General features: G+C 40.7%; 1 protein-coding gene across 2 annotated transcripts in view; it reads right to left on the bottom strand.

Annotated features, from left to right (window-relative positions):
- The window catches only part of Dcaf10 (DDB1 and CUL4 associated factor 10), a 45,057-nt gene extending 19,776 nt beyond the window's left edge, over positions 1-25,281 (bottom strand). The window contains exons 1-3 of one of the 2 annotated variants that reach the window (XM_028859503.2): positions 23,429-25,274; positions 17,431-17,544; positions 4,206-4,403 (exon numbers count right to left, since the gene is read on the bottom strand). In XM_028859503.2, the coding sequence (XP_028715336.1) occupies positions 4,206-4,403; positions 17,431-17,544; positions 23,429-23,979 (863 nt within the window). In that variant the 5' untranslated portion in view covers positions 23,980-25,274. Of the gene's footprint in view, positions 1-4,205; positions 4,404-17,430; positions 17,545-23,428 lie in introns of both variants that reach the window. The other variant, XM_028859504.2, reaches the window with a different exon arrangement.
- Between the last annotated feature and the right edge of the window lies 1 nt (position 25,282).

Raw genomic sequence — 25,282 nt, 5'->3', positions numbered from 1 at the left:
CATTTAGGGGAATATAGAATACTGATACAAATTTAAAGTTATTTTTGTTACATTGTATATATGTTTCTACTCTTGTTTAAAGGATTTTTGTATATTAATAAAAATTTAAAGTTATTTTTGTTACAACATATTGTATGTATGTTTCTATTTTTGTCTGAGATATTGTGTCTATGCAGTTCATTTGGAAATGTAGGATGAAGTTATGGTTTTTGAAAGCTATTATTATAAACTATATAGGATAATCAGGAAACATAGGTTAGTGGTTAGTCATGTATAACATATTTGTAGATATGTTAAGCATGCTTTCTAGATCATATAGAGATATATTTGAGATAGACAGATGGCCTTCAAACCTTTCAAAGACCTACAGAATATGGCATTTAAAATGTTTTGTTAACTTAGGACTTTTCATGACAATGAGGCACATCTGTTCCTGGTAGCAACAATTTACCTCAGAGATGATGGGCATTGAAGGAACTCCTTATGGAGTTTGCTTTCATTGTGGCAAGGTTAGCCACTGGTCAAACTGTTCTTGCCTTTGATGGCTTGACTATGTGCTGTGCAGACTGGACATGCAGGACACATAGGAAAAAGACTGTTGAACTTTGCCAAAACAAGGCAGGACAGTCCTTCAAATTTCCTGCTCCACTGAAAAGTCTGCCATATAGTCTGGGCCTATAGGCTGAAGATGGATGTCCCAACATTGCATAGGAACTTTGGGTGACTGTCCAGGTAGCCGAATGTTTCTGTTGTTAGGTAATATTATAGCCTTCTGGGTCTTTGATGGAGTTGAAGACTAGATAGTTATAGTTGCAGTTTTCCTTAGTTATGATAGAAAGTAAGTAAGGTGTAAAACTTTGGATTTACTAAGATAAGATAGATAATGCATTATTCTCTTTGAATATGTCAACTACAAATGGACAGAACATTGTAAATGTAATTCCTACTTGACACCTGTTTTTCTTGTATGTAGTCTTACTATGTTAAAGTTAAAACCTTTATTTTTATTAGACACAAAGGGGGAAATGTTGGGGAATATTATTTTAAGGTGTGTTACTTTTGTTTATGCTGCATTTGTTTAACTCTACTGTGCCTGTCTAAAACACCCGATGGTCTAATAAGGAGCTGAACAGCCAATAGTGGGGCAGAGCAAAGAAATAGGCAGGGCTGGCACGCAGAGAGGATAAATTGAAGGAGAAATCTGGGAGGGAGAAGGAAGAAGTAGCCAGAGAAGAGGAGAACTCCAGGGGTCAGTCACCCAGCTACACAGCAAGCCAAGGAGTAAGAGTAAGATTTACAGAACTAAGAGAGTGGGAAAAGCCCAGAGGCAAAAGGTAGATGGGATAAATTAAGGAAAGCTGGCAAGAAACAAGTCAAGCTAAGGCCGGACATTTATAATTAAGAATAAACCTCCAAAGCCGAGCAATGGTGGAGCACGCCTTTAATCCCAGTACTCAGGAGGCAGAGGTAGGTAGATTTTTGTGAGTTTGAGACCAGCATGGGCTACAGAGTGAGTTCCAGGAAAGGCACAAAGCTACATAGAGAAACCCTGTCTTGAAAAACCAAAAAAAAAAAAAAAAAAAAAGAGAGAGAGAGAGGGAGAATAAGCCTCCATGTGTGATTTATTTGGGAGCTGGGCGGCAGGGCCTCCAAAAAGAGTAAAAAAGCCAACAACAGATATATTCCCTGTTTGGAAGAGCAGAATTCTAAAAAACGTATATGTCATGTTTACTAATATTTAAATTTTCTAAAGCCTTGCTCGATTTTTAAGTCATTTTTAAAAAGCATGGTGTGTGTGTGGGGGAGTGTATCATGGCATGTGTATGGAGGTCAGAGGTCCCTCCCTCCTTCTACATTGATGTGGGTTGTGGGGATGGAACCCGGGCCCCCAGACATGCAGAGCAAATGCCTTCTCTACTAATCCATCTCCCTGGCCTGTTTAAAAAGGTCTACCTTATCTATTAGAAAAATGAGAAAATGGACCTGACATTTTCTATTGATTTTTTTTCCTTGTAATTCTGTCAAGTTTTGCTTCTAATAAGTTTTATTTTTTGGTAATACTCTAGTAAAACTAGTCTTTTAATATAGGACCTTTTTATTGGTTATAATACTTCTTTCCTTAAATACTATTCTGTCTGCTATTACTACAGCCACAGCTGTTTTCTTCTGATGAATACTTATCAGTTTTCTTCCCTATTCTGGTTTTGTTATATTTTATGTAGCTCATCTAGAGAACACACAGTTTGATATTACTGTTTAATCTACCACTGTATTTTAATTGGCTCCTTTAGTGGTAGGGATTGAACCTAGGGCTTCACACATGCTAAGCAGGTCCTCTGCCTTTGAGCCCTGGCCCTTTGATTACATTATTTTGAGACAAGGTCTTACTAAATTGCCTAGTTTTGCCTTACAGTGTTTTTGCCTCAACATTCCCAGTAGCTAGGATTACAGATCCAGCTTGTTTTTGTTTTCTGAGACAAAATGTTACTATGTACCCCAGACTGGCCTTCAATTCTTCCTGCTTCAGATTCCCAAGCACTTGGATCACAGAAATGTGCCATCAGTGTGGCCTGTTTGCTTTTTAAATGACCCTATCCACCCAATTTTCTGCTTCTCTTCGACTGACTGTTTTATTATGTTTTCACTCTTCTTCTAATTTGGAAATGATTACTTATATTCCTATTCAAATTTTCTTCCTAAATTAACCCCATACACTTTTACATCTGCATTTTATTTTATTTTATTTTATTTTTGGTTTTTTCGAGACAGGGTTTCTCTGTTATTTTGCGCTTTCTGGAGCTCACTTGTAGCCAGGCTGCCTCGAACTCACAGCGATCCGCCTGCTCTGCTCCAAGTGCTGGGATTAAAGGCCTGCGCCACCACCGCCCGGCTTACATCTGCATTTTAAAAGGTGTGTTTGTATTTGTTGAAAAACAGTAACTCTTTCCTCACTCAAACCATTGGGTGTACCTAGAAATTTTTTTTTTACTAAGAATTATCTCCTTTTTAACATAACATCTGAAGACTCTAATATGTTAACTATATTAACAATGTACCACACCACTCTTAGTGACAAGCACAACTTCAAGCACCACCACCAAAGCTTCACCCCTGCAAACACTTTTTCTGTAAGCTAACATATTCTTGCAATGCTCCATAGCTGAGGTCACTGTATACACTGTGCTGTGCACTACAGGATGCTGAGGAACTGTGGTCCTGCCAAGCGGGTGCCAGCAGGTATCCTTTTCCTTCCCCAGACAACCCAAACAATACCATGTGTTATTTCTAAACACCACTTCTAGATCAGGATCATTCCAAATGAAAACTGCTTTTGTAATGCAGAAAATAAATACGTTTAGAATCAAATGACCAAAGAATGAAGAATATTTTTGTTTCACATAGGAAATAAAAATATTTTCCCTTATATTTAGGAAATTCATTTTATAAACCAATCTTCTTCAGCAGAGATATGCCTTGGTCTCATGTAACTTCCTCCATTTTCTTTTGTTTTGCAGTGGTGGGCCCGTGCAGGCTAGAAAAGATCTCTCTGCCAATGAACTATCTATACATAAAATCTTAGTTCTAAAATCTTTATACATGACTAAATGTAATCAAAGAAGGAACCATGGTTTGGTAGTTTTGGTTTCCCCCTCCTCCCCCTCCTCCTCCTATTTTTTTCTTTTAGACCAGGTCTCTCTACATTGTCCTGCCTGTCCTGGAACTCTCTAAGTAGACCAGGCTGGCCTCGAACTCACAGAGCTCCACCTGCCTCTGCCTCCCGAGTGCTGGGATTAAGGCATGCGCCACCACACCCGCTCCCCCCAACCCATGCCCTCCAGACAGGAGCATCTCATGTAGCTCAGGCTGTCCTCCAAGTTGCTATGTAATCAAGTATGACCTTGAACTTTTCATCTGTGTCTACCTCTGGAGTGCTGGGATAACATTCTTACATCACCATGTCTGGTTTTATGCGGTGATGAGGAGCAAACACCAGGTTTCATGCATGCTAAGTAAGCACTCAATCAGCTGAGCCATGTCCCCAGCCTAGGAATCACTTTCCCTTGTTTTTCTTCCCCAACAAAGCTTAACTTTTTGACACCCCACTCCCCGACTCTAGATCAGAACACTGAACTTGTTCACCACCTTTTAAAGAGAAAAAAAGTTTTACAGTATCACATTCCTAACATAGTCTCCTATTTACAAACCTGTTAGTGTCCCAAATAATGACATTTCCATCAAATCCTGATGTTACTAAGAGTCTTGTATTAGTATCATATTCGATGTTCTTCACCCAGCTAGTGTGACCATGTAAAGTGCATACTTTGGTGTTCAATTTTCTCAGATCCCACAGTGCTATTGTAGTATCATCAGAGCAGGTAGCAAATAGCCGGTTATCAAGAAATCTACAAAAGCAGAAAAGAAAAACTGGTTCATTTAATCTCTACTTTAGAAAACATGACTTTAGAAACAATCTCTAATTACCAATGGGAACCAAAGGACTGCAACCTCCCTGCAGAACCCCAGCGATTCTGACACAATAGACAGCGACCTTTGTCCACACAGCCAGACTGCTACTAGAGATGTACTATAACTGGCCCATGTCACTGTTGATTTTATTTGAAACTAGAAATTGTGAATAGGTGTTTGGAGCACAGCTGGTAGAAAGAAAGAAAGAAAAGAACTCCAGAATCTGCCTAGGAAATGAAAAAAGAAAATTTCATAGAAAACAGATTTTAAAGACTTGACTGCTCAAGGGGACACTGTATTAGACAAACGATTCTAATAATAGAGATTTGCTACAAGTAATGTCTCTTCCTACTAACAAGTTTACATACAAACATTGTGACTCAAAGTGCCATCATTTAAATCTATTAACTGAAAAGCATTCCCCAAATAATCTCCCATGGCAACATTTTATTAGTCAAGACTGTAAGACGGACTTAGGCTATAATGCAGACTTTTTATAATTTTTACTAATTTCCCAACCCTTAGTAACAACATACAAACACTTATAACTGACCACTCACTTTTGTTTATGTCTAATTTAATAGTAGTATGGTATCTTTAGCAAATATTGTTACATATAACTTCATAGTCTCCGGTAGAACAAATGAATGCTGGAGCTTCTTCCAACATAAAATTATATATAATTCTGTGTAACAACATCACGACCTTACTGCAATTTATCATGGTTTTATTTGTCTCTTTCTTGTTTATAAATCTCTAGTCTATTCTCAGGCTATCTCCCATCCAAGTACTAAGCAGGCTGTTTCTCCTCAGAAGCTCTGTACGTGAACTTGCTTAGCACATTGGAGGCGGTGTGGCCATACACTTATCATGGCTTTAATTCTAAGCCCACCTTCCTCCTCTTTCTTAATTTTGTTTTCTTTTTAATATTTAACTGTCATCTCCAGGAAGCCAGATGCTTTTTTTTTTTTTTTTTAATTAAATTCAGCCTTCTTTATCCAGTCTAGGGCAGTTTACAGATATGCTAAAGTTCCCCAAGCACTCTGTAATTTTGGGGGGTGCATGTATGGTATATCTGTATGTGCACATGTATGTGTAGGTTCACTTACGGAGTCAGAGGCTGTCTTGCTCTGCTGTTCTTCACTTTATTTTTTGAGGGAGGGCTTCTTGACTGAAACTCACTACTTCTGCTAGAATGGAGTTACACATGAGTGCACTGAGCCCAGCTTTTTGGTGGATGCTGGCGAGCTGAACCGAGATTCCTATACATGCATTTTATCTACTGAGCTATTTTCCCACCCCAGCACTCTACACTTCTAGATAGGGTTTCTCTGGGTAGCCCAGGCTGGCCTGTGCACTTCTATCATAATATTAAACACTGTCACTGTAGTATAAAGAGTCACTTTACAAAGCTATAAACTCCTTGAAGACGGGAAAGTATCTACCACATGATTAGAGAGAGCTGCAGTGCCAAGCGCATGTGTTCCTTTTTAAAATTGACTTAGAGACAGGGTGTCATATAGCCCAGGTTGGCCTCAGATAACACTGAATTTAGGACTGTCTCACTACAGGAGTGGGCCACCATGCCCAGTTTATGTGGTGCTGAAGATCAAACCCAGGGCTTGATGCATAAAAGCAAGCGCTTTGCCAACTAACCTACATCTCTAGTTCTATCTGTAAATTACCATTATTAAATGAATGAAATAAAGAAGTTCATTACCCAGAAGATAAAAACACATTGTTACATAAAATTATTATGTAAAATAAGCAAAATAAAGAGATGGGTTAGGAAAGGTTCAATGAGTACTGACTGAAAAGGAATAGGAACTCCCAGAGGTAAGAAACACACAGGTATGTAAAAGATCGCTGTATGTGGTTCAGGAGACAAATGGGGAATTTACTGACTTCCTCCAGTGATTCCTAATGGCTTTTCTCCTCATCTCCCTCCATCCTGCCTCCTCTAAACAGGATCTCATTATGTAGTCCTGCTTGACCTGAAATTTACTATGCAGACAGGCTGGCCTTAAACTCACGGAAATCCTCCTGACTTTTCCTCCCAAATGCTGGGATTAAAGGAATGTACCACCACTCTGGGCCACATGAGGAGTTTTAAGGAAAATAGTGAGATGATTTCATAGGAATTTTAAGATCATTGATATGACCAGGACCCCAAACTTTTGGGTTTTTATTTTAAAAGTTAAGTAAGATAGAGGAAATAAGCTTTTCAGTATTTGTTAATAAAATAACTACGGGCGGTGGTGGCGCACGCCTTTTAATCCCAGCACTCGGGAGGCAGAGGCAGGTGGATCTCTGTGAGTTCCAGGCCAGCCTGGTCTAAAGTGCGAGATCCAGGAAAGGCACAAAGCTATACAGGGAAAGCCTGTCTCGAAAAGCCAAAAAAAAAAAAAAAAAAAAAAGAAAAAAAAAATTCCTGTTTAGCTGGGCGGTGGTGGCGCACGCCTTTAATCCCAGCACTCGGGAGGCAGAGCCAGGTGGATCTCTGTGAGTTCAGAGGCCAGTCTGGGCTACAAAGTGAGTTCCAGGAAAGGCGCAAAGCTACACGGAGAAACCCTGTCTCGACCCCCCCCCCAAAATAAATAAGAAATAAAATAAAATAACTAAAAAGTAATTGTTGCATAAAGAATATTTTAATCTCCAAAATGTAGAATGAATATTGGAGTAAAAGCTAATTAATTTTGAATTGAGTTTACCTTAATGAAAAATTCAATACTTTGACTTTAGTTCATTCATTTTCCCCCAAAGTATTAACTGATAAATTTTTTTATATTGGTAAATCATACACTAATAAGAGTAATGTGTAGATGAAGACATCATCTATGGCAATTTTTATCCCAAAATATGTAGAAAGGATTAGATAAGCCCTTGGATATGTGGCCCATTCCTCTCCAGTTAAAACTTAGAATAGCCTAGAAAGCTGTAACTGTTAGGCTGGGATGTAGTTCAGTTGGTAGAGTGCTTGCCTAGTATACATGAAGCCCAGGGTTTGCAATTCCAGCATGTACTTGGGAGGCAGAAGCAGGAGAATCATAAGTTCAAGGTCATATGTGCCTATACAGTGAGTTCAAAGCCAGCCGGGGTTACATGAGACACTGTCTTAGAGAAAGAAAAAAGTTATGAGGTGTTTCTAACTCTACATTCTTTGACAAGTAGGAGCTTGCCCAAACACTGAAATCTGTCTGAATCAGACCCTCTCAACTGTGCCCACACAACTCTAAGTTGGCTATAAAGGCTCTGGGTGGGCCTCTGTCTGAAGAAGCTAAGCTTCTATTTGAGGGTCACTGAGACAGGATAAAGGGAACTGAAAGTGAATTCTTTTTTTTTTTTTTTAAAGATTATTTATTTATTACATATACCGTGTTCTGTCTGCACACCAGAAGAGGGCACCAGATCTTATGATAGATGGTGTTAGCCACCATGTGGTTGCTGGGAATTGAACTCAGGACCTCTGGAAGAGCAGCCAGTGCTCTTAACCTCTGAGTCATCTCTCCAGCCCCAAAAGTGAATTCTTTTAGTACCTACATCTCATTGTCCAAGTCAAAATATTGTTGAGTATTTTAAAAAAATTTAAACTAAAAAATTATGAAAAGAAACTTTTTAAAAAATTTAACTACATGCAAATTCTTAAACTGGATTAAATTCTAGAGGTCTTTTTGTTTTGTTTTGGGTATAATCTCTGCAATGAAATTATAATAGATTATATCTTCCCTTCATATTTGAGTTTTGTACTATAATGATGATCACTTATCCATAAATCCTCAGATTTTATCAGCTGTCCCAAGAGCCAGTGAGATATTCACAAAATTCTAGGTGTTCTTGTGCCATTATTTCTGTCACTTTGTTTTTTCTGGTATTTTCTCTATCAGATCTGCTATTGCCAATGATTTTATATGTATCTTGACCACTTCTCCAATATCACATTCAGAGTTTTATGGAATTACATATGCATAAAATATATTTCCTCTCAACTGGCAAACACTGTATTTGTCTTATATTGTGTAAAATATACAAAATAGCCCAAGACCAACAAAGACTCTGGATTAGTAAGTAGGTGCTACATTGATTTTCTGTCACATCATTGAGTGAATATTCTTAGTTTTACTTTGGGGCTTTCTCTTACAACCTCATAATTATAGGAATCTGGATTGCTATATGGACTCTTACATCTAAATATAAAGTTCTCAGGAATAAGAAGCCTATAAAATGTATTTAAATCATAAACATTTTTCTTTCTTAAAACATGAACAGAAAATATTCAACTTTCATTATTGTTATTCTGTAAGATTAACAATCCACAAAAATAAAAAATGAACTAGAAGACATTACCAAGAATTGCAAAATAGCTACCCAGAATGAAACCAGAAAATGTACGTATGCCCACCATTACAGTGAGGGAACCACGTACGATTCTATTTCTACTACTTCCTGTATATGAAGCCTTGGAGACATCTCTTTATAAGAGTCATGATTTCCTTATGCCTTACTTAAAACAAGCATGGTATCTATCTCACATGAAGACACAATAAACATCAAACTACCTGAGGCAGAAGGACAAGGTCAAGATCAGCCAGGCCAGCCTGGCCTGTACATGCAAGACAAATGTAAGAATTTGTATGAACCTGTACTTGTGTGTACATGTGCGTACACTCCTCTTTGGTGCACGTGAGAAGGTTAGAGACAACTTTGTGGAGTTGCTTCTCCCTCCTACCATGTGGGGCCCAGGGATTAAACTCAGATTGTCAGGCTTGGAAGCAAGGCACCTGTTGTCGCCCGGTAATATAGCATATTAAAAGTGTTTTACTGGTTTGACACACAGTAAAGACTCAAGAAATGGAAGTTAGTATTATTCAGTAGTGCACACTTAAATTTATGCACCCAGAGACCTTTCAGATCCTTAACCTTTTAAGTTACTTGTGCTTCTAAACAGGCATCACAGTCCGTTTTCCTAGACTGAAATCGGTAGGCACGTGTGCTGTGGCGCGCGCTGCACAGCAGCACATGAGAGCTGACACTGATAAAGAATCCAAACGGGTTAGTCGATTGTCACCTTGAGTAGGGGCAAACAACTTGACACAAGTCTATTCTTTTTGAGATATAAAAATTTTCAATTGTAAAATATTAGAAATAGGGACAATTAAAATGAATATAGCAAACACCTATGATACCCACCACCCAGCTCATCAAATTTTAACATTTCGTTATCTTTCAGAATTGTCTGAAAATACAAACATCGTGAGTCCCTCCCCAAGCCCATTCCCCTCCCTCCCTCTCCAGAGGGAACCACTATCCAAAATTTGTCATTCCCCATGCACATGTTTAATACCATGAATTAATATGTATGTATCCATCATTTTCCATACTTTTTATATCCAATTTATTCTGGAGATATCTAATGAGCACCCACTGTGTACAAGGCACAGTTCTAGGTGCTAGGATAAAACAGAACAAATGCATGCCTTCATCAAGCTTAAGTTTGTGATGCTTTAAAATTTTATATAAATGGTATCATACCATACAGCTCACTCTACAGTTTGCTTTTTCTGTCTCATCCTTACACTTCGAGATGTTTTTGGTTCGTTTAACTGATGTATAGTATTCCATTGTACACTAAACTATCTGCTTTCCTCTTAACAGACATATTGAGTCATGTCTACCTTCTTTCTATTCTAATGCTATAATGAACCTTTCTTCCTTATGCACCTAATTCATATGGTTAAGGTGTGTATTAATTCCTTAAAAGTACAGAGATCTCTAATTTTACCAAGCATTGTTAAACTGTTTTGAAAACTGTGTTACCTATTTAGACTATCAATATACCTAAGGGTTACTTCGCATCAAGGCCAATCTTATATTTCTTCAGACAACTGATGAGCTTGAAAACCTTTCCAAATGTATTGCTCACTGTGATTCTCTGTTATTTGTTAGAAGGTTTAACATACTCAAGATCCTTCTGCTCATGACTGGAAGTATCTTCTATTGGCCTTTATCTTTCCATACTGTTAGGATTTCTTTTTTTTTTTTTTTTTCCCAAGACGGAGTTTCTCTGTGTAGCTTTGGAGCCTGTCCTGGAACTCACTCTGTAGACCAGGCTGGCCTCGAACTCACAGAGATCCACCTATCTCTGACTCCCAAGTGCTGGGAGTAAAGGTGTGCGCCACCACCACCTGGCTCTGTTAGGGTTTCTATAACAAAACTACAATGATGTTTTGTTCCACTCAGCTGAACTCACCAGTCTTTAATGGTTTATGCTTTTAGTGTCTGAAAAACATTTTCTTTTCATTTTTTTTTTTTTTTTTTTTTTTTTTTTGGTTTTTCAAGACAGGGTTTCTCTGCGTAGCTTTGCGCCTTTCCTGGAGCTCACTTGGTAGCCCAGGCTGGCCTCGAACTCACAGAGATCCGCCTGGCTCTGCCTCCCGGGTGCTGGGATTAAAGGCGTGTGCCACCACCGCCCAGCTTAAAAATATTTTCTTGGGCTGGAGAGATAGCTTGGTGGTTAAGAGCACTGACTGTTCTTCTAGAGGACCCAGATTCAATTCCCAGGACCCACGTGACAGCTTACAACTGTCTATAACTCCAGTTCCAGGGGATCCAATACTCTCATATCAATGTACATAAAATAAATTAGGAAAATAGTTTCTCACACAGAGACATAAGTATATTCTCTACTTCTCTAGAAACGTTAAAGGGTTGCTTTCATAGGCTTTTAACTAGAAGTTATTTTCAGCTATGGTGTGAGATCTGATTTTAACTTTTCATGTATATTATCAATGCCATCTTTTCCACCAATTTGCAGTGCTTCTGCTCTTATGTAAAAACATTCCTATCTCACAGGTCTGCTTCTAGGTGATCTATCAGTCCACTGTCACTTGTTCGAGTTCTGGTCCAATACTACATTTCACATCAGGAAGGGCTGTTATTCCACACTTTAGTCTTCTCCAGAACAACTTCAGCTGTTCATGGCACACTACTCAACAAAAGTGTTTAAATTTAGTTTGATGAAAACCTCTGATGGTATGTATCTTAGTCAAAAACTCACTGTACTAATAGACTAGTTTGGGAGTAGTTGGCTTTTTTATGGTACTGTGTTTACTTCAGGGAGGACTTACATGTCTATGGGCTTTTTGTTGTTTGTTTGTTTTCAAAGACAGTATTTCTTTGCAAAGCCCTGGCTGTCCTGGAACTTGCTTTGTAGACCAGGGTGGCCTTGAACTCAGAGATGCTCCCGACTCTGCCTCCCCAGTGCTGGGAATAAGGTGTGCACTACTACGACTGTTTTGTTTGTTTTAATGTGTAGCCCAGGCTGGTCTCAAACTTCTGATCCTTCTGCCTCTACCTCTTCAGGAAATCCTACCAGCATGTGCCACCACAACCAGCATTGGTTTTTTAAGCCCAGCCAGGCTGGAACTCACTATTCAGACGGGATTGGCTTCAATTCAGAGATCCACCTAACTCTGCCTCTGGAGTGCTGGGATTAAAAGCTTTGGGCCACCACACCTGGCTGACTAAAATGTTTTTGTTTTACAGGTATCTTGGAAAGTCCTTCCAATCTTGGTCCAAGTTGGCTGGAGGTATTGGACTGTACAGCAGGGTGAGCTTGTATGAGCACTGACTTGTGGTTAACCATTTTCCTTGACGCTAGTCTAGATTCAGAGTGGTTTATACTGCAGATGAGATCTTTGGGATTCCAGATTTTACAGTATTCTAGAAGAACCTTTATCTGGAGCTGACCTTAGAATCTTCTGTCCCCTGAGCTCCTCATTTCTATCAAAACAAAAGCTCAGGATCACCAGCACTTGGCAGATCTTACAGGGTAAAAGCTGAAGCCTATTTACTTCTCAGTGTTCCTGCTTCTACTTCCTTTGCAGTCCAAGAGTTCCTTTCTTTCCTATTCATTAAACTCTGTATTAAAATGTACATACATGTATATAATTACTTATTCAGCACTTGTTTTATTAGAAATGTTACTCAGGACACTTTAAATGTGCAGTCTTAATTCTTCAACAGCTTGGTTTACACTGACTAGCTTTGTATTCAGCTATCAAAACCCTCATCAGCACTATGGACTTGGCACTTTGCTTTTGCTTTGTGATACCAGGGCTGGGTTTAAGGTGCATAAAAGTTTGTGATTATCTTGAGTTTTCCCTTTAACTACAAATACTATACATTTTACCCTTAATGCCTATGCTCTTTCATCTGTCCAATAGTGATAGTCTTAGCTTTCTCACTTATTTTCTTATGATATTGCTCTGTAAAAAAAATATATATGCATATACATATATATAAATCATACAAATTATTCCTTTTCTTATTCAAATTGTAGACTGTTTGTTTGGTTTTGTTGTTGTTGTTGTTGTTGTTGTTATCATTCTGTGTTTTTGAGACAGTCTCACTTTGTAGCTCTAGTTGTCCTGGAACTCATTATATAGATCAGGCTGGTCTAGAACTCATAGTTCTGCCTCTACCTCCCAAGTGCTGAGATTAAAGGCACCACCATACCCAGCTCCAGACTGTCTTTTAATTAACATCAATTTATGTATGTTTTCTGAGAATAGTCTATATTTTGAACTTCTATTTCTTATCCTTCCTCTGTTTTAAATTAAAAACAAAAACAAAAACCAAAAACCAATTGAGGTTTTCCTACTTTAACTGAACTGGCTGTGTCCTCCCTTTCTAGTGGTCTGAAGCTATAAATTGTATTTGCAAAATTTTACCTATTCCTTTAAGTGTTTTTTTTTCCCTTTTAAGATTTATTTATTTATTTATTATGTATACAGTGTTTTGCCTGCATGTATGTCTGCATTCCAGAAGCGGGCATCCAATCCAATCTCATTATTGATGGTTGTGAGCCACCATGTGCTTGCTGAGAATTGAACTTAGGACTTCTGGAAGAGCAGCCAGGGCTCTTAACCTCTGAGCCATCTCTCTAGCCCCCTTAAGTGTTGTGTGGGTTTTTTGTTGTTGTTTGTTTGTTTTTTAATGCACACATTTAATTATGCACTAATCTAAAAATGCTTGGAATTGCTTAATATTTCTGTCTTTTTCCTTATGGGTCTTATTATATTGTACCATTATCCCACAGTACAAAACTTTCCCACATTAACTATTGTTCCTGCTGTATAAAGCCACATTGTTAAATGTGGTATCTCTAAGTTCCATTTAGCTTTCAAATACTTGCTATATGACCAGTGTGAACTGAGATATGTTCTAAGTATAAAATACATATTGGGTTTTGAAGATACCATTAGAAAGTGGAAGTGAAATATCTCAAGAATTTTGTACTGATTACATGTTGAAATTATAGTATTTTGGAAATATTGGTCTAAATACATTTAAACTAATATTGCTTCTTTCTTTAGTAATATACTAACAAAAATCACACATGTGGCTAGCATTAGGTTTCTACTGGACAGGGCTTATCTACGGGTCTCAATCATCCTGTTCTTTGTGTTTTGCAATGCAATGCTAGAAGCAAATGCAGGCCCTCCACATGCTGGGTGCTGGCGAGCGCTACACCGGGCTGCATCGCTAGCACCGCTGACCTGTTTGTAGACGAGGTTTGCTGTGCTGAACTCTGGGCTGCAAGTGATCTTTCCACCTCAGCTTCATAAACAGCTGAGACTACAGGCCCACGCCACTGTACCTAGCTTACTGCTTTAGTTTTAGTGTTGTTTTAAACGTATCCAATGCATCAGTAAAGAAAAACCCTCAGAATTCTATTTTCTGCACTATTAATAGTTCAGTGAACATTTTAGCTAATTATAATTCTTTAGTCTAGCCTTATCAAACACACTCCATTTTCTCCTCACATCAGCAGAGAAGCAGCCCTTTGTCAGTTGACTTATACTCCCACATGTAATTGGCTTCTAACTTTACAGCTTTTTAATACTTCTAGTAGTTTTTAATTTTATGTGTAGGGGTATTTTGTCTGCATGTATGTCTGTGTACCACACGTGTGCCTGGTGCCCACAGAGCTGGAAGAGGGTTTGGGATTCAGTGGAACTGGAGTCATAGAGAGTTGCAAGCCCCCATGTAGGCACTGGGAATTGAACACAGGTCCTCTGGAAGAGCAGCCAGTGCTCTTAACCACTCAGCCATCTCTCCAGCTCCCACTTCTTAAGATTTAATCTAGAGTTTTACCACAACCTGTCCAGATACAGATTCACCTTGAACCTGCTTCATAGTCTAAAGAAAAAGAAACTGGCTCTCCCTCATTACTAAATAGTCTGAACAATTATCAAGTTCATTTCCAGAAATCTCTACAACTTTTATTTACAATTAATTAGTTAATTAATCAACTAATTTTGAAATAAGCTTCCACTTGCGGTCCAAGCTGGCCTCAAATTTGGGATCCTCCAGTTTCCCAAATGCGGGGACTGTAGGTGTGCACCACCATGTTCAGTTCTGCATTCTTTATAAATGCTGTAGTTTCTCAGTTAATCCTGTATTATAAGTTATAGACATTTAATACCTCTTAATCCTTCTTTGTATGTACTGGGTGAATATTTTGGTATTATTTCCAACTTCCAATTCACTCATCAACGATTAAAGAGTAAACTTCACCTGATCAATTAAACCTAAATTTTTTCTATTTTAAAATGTGTTATTATTATTTATTTTGTATTTGAGACAGGGTCTCATGTAGCCCAAGACGGCCTCCAACTCAATATAGAGCCAAAGATAACTTTGAGTCCCTCTCAGTCTTCCTGCTTCCCTCCCAAGTGCTGGGGCGACAGGGCTGAGCCACCACATTCGATTGTGTGTCGCATGAAATCCAGAGGATTCACGTATGCTAACAAGAACTCTCCCAATTGAGCTACATCCCCAGCCCCAAGTCTTTATTTTTAATTCTGGTGCTAGAGATTGAACTCAGGCCTCATAGATGCTAAGCACACACTTTACTTCTGAGCTACATTACCAGCCCCAAATTGGAACTATGCCCCTTCAAGTGTCAAGCCTTTTTGTCTTTTGTTTCCCCCAGCAATGTTTTGAGATCCAACCCAGGACCTTGGACATGCTAAGCAAGTACCCTATCACTGAGCTAAAGCCCTAGCTACACCCTCCCTCTTTAAAATACAATTATATAGCAACATTTTTAATTTCCATGTGTTCTTTACTATATAAACCTGCTTCTTTCACCTCTTTTGATTTATACTCTTCATTCTCTTTAATAAAGAACACCCTTTATCTCTTTAAGCATCCTAAAAATGTTTTAAAGTTTATCCCAATCAATGGAATACTATGCAGCCGTTAAAAAGAATAAGATCATCCCACGGATACTAAAATGAAATGATCTCTAAATATGTTCAGTTAAAAAGGCCAGGCATATAATAGTATGTGTAGAATGCTACCATTTATATAAAAGTATATGTGGGGTATGTGTGTGTATGTGTGTATTTATATGCTTGCACATGCATAAACTATCTCAGAGAAGATAGCAAATTAGTAATAGTGGTTGCCTCTGGGGAGGGAAACTGGGTGGCTAGGCGACAGAGGTGGAAATAGACTTACTTTTCACTGTTTACCCTTTTGTACCTTTGAATTTTGTACCACGTGCATGTATTACCTAGTCAAAAAAAAAATAAATAATTTATTTTTAAAAATAAACTCTTTGTTGGACTACTTACTCCATAAGTTAATTTCATCCAGAGAAATCCCTGTTCTGGTGGTTTGACTTTGTTGTATTAATATTAGATGTCTTCATGAATGTTGAAATTTTCGTTATAGGCTTGAGTGGACGAAGTTAACTTTTTCTCTCCTTCCTATTTAAGGGTTTCAGGATTGCCTCTACTTGGCCATCTGGGCCCCTAGTCTATTACTGGGCCCCTAGGTTTTATAATGACATTTCAGGGCTCCAGTTTCATGATAGTATTGGAAATAGTACACATTCAGTCACTAACCTGGCAAGTACCTTCACTCAATTTCTGTCATGAGGCTGTGTCTTTATCAGCTAAAACCTACAGACCCAGGGAGCAAAACAGCTTTTTTTTTTTCTCAGCCTTTCATAAATGAGACAGACATTTCAACTAGTGGCTTCATGTAGTGAATGTGGCTCTGGGTCTTTCTTTACACCAAACTCCTCAGTACTTTTAATCGTTTTAACTGATAAGATCATAACTACCAGCTATCAGTGCTGCAGTGGAAGGCCAGGACCCGATAGCTTCAGCCCTGTGCAGATCTCAGGCCTGTCCTCTCTGGAACCTAACTACGACTCTGTACTACTTGTTCTCTAGTTCTGCATGCATGCATCAGTAGAGTTTCAGCAGAACACAGCACGCTACCTAAATTGCAAGCAATTTTCATATCTCTTTTTAAAATAACATTAAAAGTCATAACTATAAAATACAATTTCATTTCATATAGCTTAGAAAATAGAAAATTAATAGTAAATTACCCATGTAAATTACTGCTAGGAGTTAATAAACACCATCTTTTAATCCTCTGTATTAACTTATATACTTGTAGAATTTGTATAATTTTAACTTACATAGTCCCAAACACTTGTCTATAGTGTTATATAGTCTCTACAATCATCATTTTAAGGACTGCATATTAATCCACCCAACTGTTCACCTGTAATTTACTTCCCAAATCTTTGACTAGGGAAGGAGTTAGCATTGAAGGATGTTACAAAGATGTTTTCTCTCTCTCAACAGTCTGGATGTGGGTGTGGTATGACTGTGAGAGATGATGTTAAGCCAATGCAGTAGTATAGTAGCACATGGCTAAAGTTCATAATGATGACCTTGACACACAAAGAGAAAAGGAAAAAAAATTGCATGGAGGTAAACAATATATTGCAGAAAAGTTCCAATCCAAAAGTCATTAACAGTAAAATTTGTAATTATAAGGGAATTTTGCAACGGGGTAATGCATGACACATTTTCACTAACTTGCAAACCAGATTCTGAGTCACACTAAAAGCTCATTATTTACTAGCATACTCACCTGATATTATTCACACAGTCTTCATGCGCTTCAGAAAGGGTTTTTATGTGCTTTGAAGAAATAGGGTCAAAAAGCAGGACTTCAGTCTGTTCGCAGGCAACTGTCAGGACTGACCTGAAAGAAAGCGACACATTTCCTGTTCATTCTTCTCACACTCTCTGGCTCACTTATCTATAACTATACATATTATAGATAACTTCTTCTCTGGGGATTTAGTAGAGTGAAGAAATTATTAATAAACACGAGAAACATGAAGATATGCTTCACTGTAAAAAGGAGAAATTGAAAGCAACCTAAATATACATGAGAGAATGAGTATCTTTTTTTTTTTTTTTTTTAAAGATTTATTTATTTATTGTGTATACAGCATGTATGACTGCAGGCCAGAATAGGGCACCAGATCTCGTTATAGATGGTTGTGAGCCACCATGTGGTTGCTGGGAATTGAACTCAGGACCTCTGGAAGAGCAGTCAGTGCTCTTAACCGCTAAGCCATCTCTCCAGCCCCCGAGAATGAGTATCTTATAGACCATGGAACATCATAACTGTCCTCCTATTCATCAGGGAAAGCTCTCCAACCCCAAGTGGATATCTGAAAGTCCAAACAGTAAGGAATCCTCCACATACTGTCCTCCTCCTATACACACTAATGCCAAGCTTGAATCTGTAAATGAAGAATAACAAGTATAATCAAGCCTAACAGCTGTAACTGCACTGTGGTGGAAGTTACACAAGTATGCTTACTCTCAAAGCACATTACCCCACTGCAGATGCCAGCAGTCTGGCACGGTTGTTTTTTGTTCTGCTTTTTCCCTGTCAAGTGGAGAACTTTCAATCTTTTCAACTACAGGATGAACTATGGCTTCTCTTTGGCATACTCCAACTGCCAGCACCACTACTCTTGTGCTTTGTAGTCTTACTACCAAAAATAACAGTTAAACACAGCACTGTGAAACCTGAGTTGAGCTGGTGACTGAGAGCCCAAGTGCCTAGCAATGTGTTCTTGCACACAGTATGAATATAAGTATAAGGGATGACATGTCCCAGGTGAGACAAAGTGGAATGACGAGAGATTTCATCAAACTATGAACACTGGCATAAAATGTAAAACTTCTGAGCTATTTCTGGAATTTTTCATATGCCCTTTGTGTACTATGGTTGGTTAGAGGTAACTGCAGAGTGAAGTCAGGAATAATGGGAAATTACTATTCAGACGTTAACAAAAGGGCAGTATGGTGGTTTAAATTAAGACTAGCCATCTGTCCCCCCTAACCCCCCCATTGGTTCACAGGGAGAGGCACACTTAGGAGGTGTGGCCTCATTGGAGGAAGTGTGTCACGGGGGTGGGCTTTGAGGTTCAGAAGCCCAAGCCAAGTCCAGTGACTCTCTCTCCCTGCTGCCTGTGGATCCAGATGTAGAACTCTCAGCTCCTTCTCCAGCACCATGTCTGCCTGCGTGCTGCCTTGCTCCCTCCTGAAATGACTAAGGACTAAAACTCTGAAACTGAAGCAAGCCCACACTAAATGCTTTCTTTTATAAGGGTTGCCATCTGAGATCTGTTCTGTGTCCTGTCGTGTCTGGTAGCCCGCATGTCCAGCTCTCACTCACGCCGTCATGGCTTCCCAGAATGCACATATCTGAAAGCCAGACCTGACTTCACAGCCACCTTGGTGGTAAACAGCACCTTCAAGGAAATCAAGCTTTTGGATTACAGAGGAAAGTACATGTCCTCTTTTTTCTACCCGTTGGACTTCACTTTTGTGTGCCCCACAGAGATTGTCACTTTTAGCAACCACGCTGAGGACTTCCAAAAAGCTATGCTCAGAGTGTCTGTGGACTCTCAGTTCATGAAAGGCTGGCTTTGAGTGAAATATGAGACAAAACTAAAAAGCCATAAAGGAAAGAGTCGTATGTCTGGTTTTATCTAATTAGCCTGATAGGTATAAGCCAGCCCCTTGATGAAGAAATACATAATTTGGTTTTTGTTGTTGTTTTTTTTTCGAGACAGTGTTTCTCTGTAGCTTTGGAGCCTGTCCTTGAACTCACTCTGTAGATCAGGCTGGCCTCGAACTCACAGAGATCCGCCTGGCTCTGCCTCCCAAATGCTGGGATTAAAGGAGTGTGCCACCACCACCGGTGCATAACTTTTTTTTTTATCTCCTCCCCTACCCCAAGTTTTCTCATTCACATTTGTTTACAACTAACTTTTTTCATTTAAATACATTTTGGTAGGTGAGCATGGTGGTGCATGCTTGTAACTCCAGCACTCAGGAAGTTGAAGCAGGAGGAATACCCTAAGTTCAAGTCCAGCCTGGGCTACATAGTGAGTTCAGGGCTAGCTTCAACCAAATAGTAAACCTCTATCTCAAATCAAAACCACAACAAAACCCTCACATACATATAAATAAAAGTTTTTTTGGAGGTGGCAGGAGCTGCAAGTACACCTGCATGCCAGAAGAGGGTATCAGATCCCATTACAGATGGTTGTGAGCCACCATGTGGTTGCTGAGAATTAAACTCAGGACCTCTGGAAGAGCAGTCAGTGCTCTTAACCTCGGAGCCATCTCTCCAGTCTGATGTTTATATTTTAAATCTAATACTTGTTTAATCTTTATGTAAATACCCATTCAAGCTTCCAGGTAGAGCTGAGTTCTCACCATTATGGTATAACTTAGTCATTTTAGTAATTTTTTCCTTCAAGTCTATTTTATTCTTTTAATGTAATTTACCAGTTGTTTTAGAATGTTATATATATATATTTCTTATATATTATATATACATTTTATATATATATTTCTATACCCTTCTAATTATCTCCCCTTGTAATGAAACAGTCTTTGCCCATCCCTTTGAAATAGGGTCTTGATATATTGTCTAAGCCTGTGTCAAACTAATGGGCTCAATTGGCCCTCCTGGCCTGACTCCTGGCAGCTTGTTTTTTTGGTTTTTCATTAGAACATTTATATTTATTATACTTAGTAACATTTGGATTTATTTTTAGCTATTCTTTGTGCTTTTTATCTATTATGCTTCATCGTATGGGAGGGTAGTGGGATTAAACCCACATGCTAGGCAAGTGTTTTACCACTAAATATCAACAGCTCTTTTTTCTTCTGTCCTTTGCTAACCTTTTCATGTCTGTGCATATGTGGATAAGCTTTCGTGTGTGTGTGTGTGTGTGTGTGTGTGTGTGTGTGTGTGTTGTCTTCCTCTATTGCTCTCTACGTATTTTTTAAAAATTTACTTATTTAATTTGTGTGTTTTGCCTGTATGTATGTATGTGTACCACATATGTACATAATGGGTCCCCTAGAACTGGAGTTACAGTTGTGAGCTGCCTTGTGGGTGCTGGGACCCAGGTCCTCTGCAAGAGCAGCCAGTTCTCTTAACTACGGAGCCATCTCTCCAGCCTCTCTACTTTACTGTGTGAGACAGGTTTCTCACTGAACGTGGAGTTCACTTTTGGGGCTACAGTGAATGGCCAGTGAGCCCCAGGGGTCAACCTCTCTCCACAAGGTGCTGGGTTAGGGATATGAGATACCACACCCAGCCTGTGTGGGTGCTAAAGGTGCTAAAGTCAGGTCCTCATGTTTGCACTGAGCCACATCTTCTTACCTTCTTTTTGTAATCTTTTCCCTTGTTTCATACTTTTCTCTCTACTAATTTGGAAGGAAATTATCTATTCTTTGTTTTCTTGAAATTGCAATACATATACTTTTTTTTTGTTTTCTCGTTTTTCGAGACAGGGTTTCTCTGTGTAGCTTTGCGCCTTTCCTGGAACTCACTTGGTAGCCCAGGCTGGCCTTGAACTCACAGAGATCCGCCTGGCTCTGCCTCCCGAGTGCTGGGATTAAAGGCGTGTGCCACCACCGCCCGGCTAAAGCCTCTTAAGTTGTTGTTGTTATTATTGTGTGTGTGTGTGTGATATATGGGTACATGTGCAGGTCAGAGGACAACCTAGCGGAGTCAGGTCTCTTTTTACCTTCACATGGGTTCCAGGGATCAGAACTCAGATCAACAGGCTTGTACAGCAAGTTCCCTGACTATTTCATGGGCTGAGTACCAGAATAATTACTTTTTAAAAATGCTTCTGGGGCTGGGGAGATGGCTGTGTGGGTAGAGGCCTTACCACCAAGGTTGACTACTTGAGTTCCATCCCTGGGACCCACATGGTAGAAGAAAAGAATGGCTCCTACAGGTTGCCCTCTGACCTCCACACTTGTGCCTCCACATATAAGTCATGGAATGCACATGAACCTGTATGAATATGTGATGCCTTTAATCCCAGCACTTGGAAGGCAGAGGGAGGTGGAGCTCTGTGACTTTGAGACCATCTGAGTCTACATTGTGAGTATCAGGGCAACCATGAGACACAAAATAAATAAATTTCTCTGGGAGAATGTAGTCCATATTCAAATGAAAACTATATGTAATATCCCTCATTCTAACAGCCCTGGCAATTTAAATTTTTCATAATTAATTCTAGACTCACCATATCCTATTTAAAATTCTACCTCCAGAGAATTACACACCTACTTCTCAAGTCCTCAAAGTATAGAGTTTGGTAAGAGAGGGGTTGAGGGACAGAAAAGAGAGGCACAGACAGTATTTGGGGAGAGGAGGAAGCTTTAAGAATATCACATAAAGGAAGAAGGTTCAAGGAATAAGCTTCAGCTAACTAAAGTTTCCCTTCTCATCAGTTTTCTTCTGAATTCAGGTATGCACCCCCTGCTAAAACTCGAGCCAGCTACTAGAAGGAAAAGCCCCAGAGATCCTAGTACAAGGCATCATTAGGAAGAAGCATTTTCGTCAATGAACTAAAATAATAAAACAGGTTTTACTTTGCTCAGTAACTGTGTTCCCATGCTTCTTTCTCGGCATATTCTAGGTCTTCCTTCCTTGAAAATGTTTTGCTTCATTATTTCCATTTCCTCTAACATTATACACTAATATGGCCCTTCAACGTAAGTTCATCTTCATAGGAAATAAATCTATTCTTTACCCAGCAGTCTTGATTCATTTCTCTCCTGCCATTTTTTTCTGCTCTTGATCCAGGTATCACTTTTTCAAGGTAACCTAGCTCCACAGGCTTTAAGCCTTCATCTCAGTTTGTAGGTATACACTGTGCATTACTTAGAATCTCATCTCCAACTGAATTAATAGAGCCCAGGCTCAGTAAAAGGAGTGGCATTAGCTAGTTTTACTCACTACTGTTATCTATGCATTTGCAACCTATCAAGTGTTCCAGAAGCATCTGGTTAATGAAGGATTGAATGAATGAATGCATTAACTAAGCAAAGACTAGTAACCCAGAGGCCCGATGTGATAACAATGCTACTAGTTATGTCATTTTAAGGTGAAACCATGAGCAGTATTTTTCCTCTGGTTGTCGTTGAACTTCTGCGCTCACAAGATAAAGTATTAAACAGACCTCGGATAGTTTTGAAGTTTTCCTATAGCTTGAAGTAAACCAAGAGCAAACAAACGTCAGTCAAAAAAAAAAAAAGATACCCTTAACCCAAGCATGTAGCCTATCCCATAAATGGCCCAAACACCAAGAAACATATTTCTGCAGTGTCTTAGTATCTTTCTAGAGTTTTTGAGTGTCAACTCATGGCAGGATCTGGCATGAGGGCCAAAGATTCTGCAAGCTTCCTACCTTGAACTCTTTAACACAAACAAACTCAGCTCAGAGGAAGGCCCACCGAGGATGGCAGCGAAGTGACGGGCATTTATTTAAAGTACATTCACTGAGCACCTACTGTGTGCCAGAATGTCCTACTTGTGGACTGGCTCTGGTGGACCTGCAGCGATAGCTTAAGGTATTTCTCTTGCACCGAGCCTCCAGGACCCCGAAGGGAAGCCCTGGCCTGCCCACCTCCAAAGGCCAGGTCGGGGCTCAGAGGCGACAATGTGCTGGTGAAAGTGCCAGGGGCACGGCGGCCAGCAGCCGCCGCCGGCCTGAGCGGAGGGAGCCCGCTGGGGCGCAGGCGCTTACCCGTCGGGCGAATACTCGAGGTTGAAGACAGCACCGTGGGTGCGGGTGCTGAGGTACACGGAGTCTGCGGGGTGGATGGAGCCATACAGGTTAGTCATCGTGCGGAAGTTGTCCCGCGCCGGGTCCACGAACAGCCCGCGGCCGAGGCTTCGCTCTCTCAGCCAGCCGAACAGTCTGGCGCCGGGGCCGCCCAGGCCCGCGCCGAGGCCCTGCCGGCCCCGGCTGCCGGCCCTGCAGTCTGGCCTCGAGCGCCTGCGCGGCGAGGAGGACGGTGACAGCTCTGCCTGCGCTGCAGCAGCCGACAACTCCAGAGCTCCGGGGCCCGCGGGCTCTCCGGCGCGCTCGCCCGGGGACAGAGCGGGGCCGCCCGGGAGGCGAGGGCTGCGGGCTGCCGGCGGGGGAGGGGCCGCGTCAGCTCCCTGCTGTGGAGGCGCCGGCCGCCGAGCTGGAGAGGGCGGTCTGGAAGCTGCCGCCGGCCCTCCGAGAGGCGGCGGCTCCTCAGCTCCAGCCGCCCCGTCCCCGCCCGGGCTGTGGGGCCCGAAGGGAAACATGACCAACGCCCCCGCCCCCTATTCCGGGCCGCTGTCCCGCCGCCCGACAACTCAGCGCTCCCGCTCCAGCCGCCACTTCCGGGTGCCGCGTCCTAAAACTGCCGGCTGGGAAACCCGCGTCACCGCTAGGCTGCCCTCCGTCGGGGACCGAAAAGCAGGGACACCGCGGAATCGGGAGCGCCCCAGCCCAAGAGGACTGTGAGGTCAGGAGGCACTAACCCTCTGTGAGCAATGTCGGACGCACAGGACCAGCTACAAGCAGCTGAGAGTTGGCCCGCAGCTGTCAGTGAGCACTGACTGGCTGTGTGCCTAACCATTCGCCAAGACGCGGTCGGATGACCTACTGTTGTCCTTACACCGAGATTGGGCGGGGTGAGGAGGGTGGGCGTATTACTGGATTATATGTAGGTCACACAGTAAATCTCATGGCGCACTGCCTACTCAGCTTAGAAGTCTAAAGATTCAAGAACATTCGCACGCATAAAGCACTGGACTGTACAGTGCCTAGAATAAAGGAACCTATCGATGCCTTAAATATCTGCCGCAATCTCGGCTACTGCGCAGCCAGGTATCTCTTCATCAATGTCAGAGCCTTCTCTTCCCTGCATACATGCAACTAGGAGTAACTGAGGGGAGCTGGAGAGCTGAATCAATTCAACCCCACAAAGCAAGAGATCATAATGCAGCTGCTGAGCACTGCACGAAGGGCCTTTCTCACTGCTGCTGCTGAGTACAAATCAACCTGTTGTCGGGGAGAGAGAGGTTAACAGGAAATGGGGCTTTTCAGTGCAGGGAATCTTAGTCCTCAAAAAGGAAAGCTTAAGGTCAAGGAAAAGCAGACAGATGTAAGCACTGACACATTTTCCAGGTCTTGTTAAGGGCAGCGTTGTAGGAAGCTCACATTTGGAGACTGTGATGGTAAAAAAGATAGATCTGGAAGATGTCTGGAGGAAGGTAATTAGAGAGTCAATGGTTGAACTTTCAGCAGAAAATCATGCAGTCCTCATCTAGTCTGTATTGGCTCCAGATAATCAGATTTCACAGTTCAGGGATTCAACATACCAAGGTCCCAAAGTCATTTAAGAGCTGTGCACTGAGGCTATGGTTCAGTGGTGGAGCGTTTGCCTAGCGTGCGTGAAGCCCTGACTTTAACCCCTAGTGCTGCAGAGAAGACAAACCAAGTGTGCACTGATACAAATTTAAGGCAATAATGGTAATACAGAGAATAAGTAATTTAGTAATGCCTAGTTTTTTAAAACGTTTGTATTTAGTATGTGAATACTGTTTTATTCCAAATATTTTT

This window comes from Peromyscus leucopus, chromosome 2 (assembly GCF_004664715.2).
Source record: "Peromyscus leucopus breed LL Stock chromosome 2, UCI_PerLeu_2.1, whole genome shotgun sequence".
Classification (NCBI taxonomy): Eukaryota; Metazoa; Chordata; class Mammalia; order Rodentia; family Cricetidae; genus Peromyscus; species Peromyscus leucopus.
The sequence above is the reverse complement of the archived record's forward strand: the minus strand, read 5'-3'. Positions and strand labels throughout refer to the sequence as shown.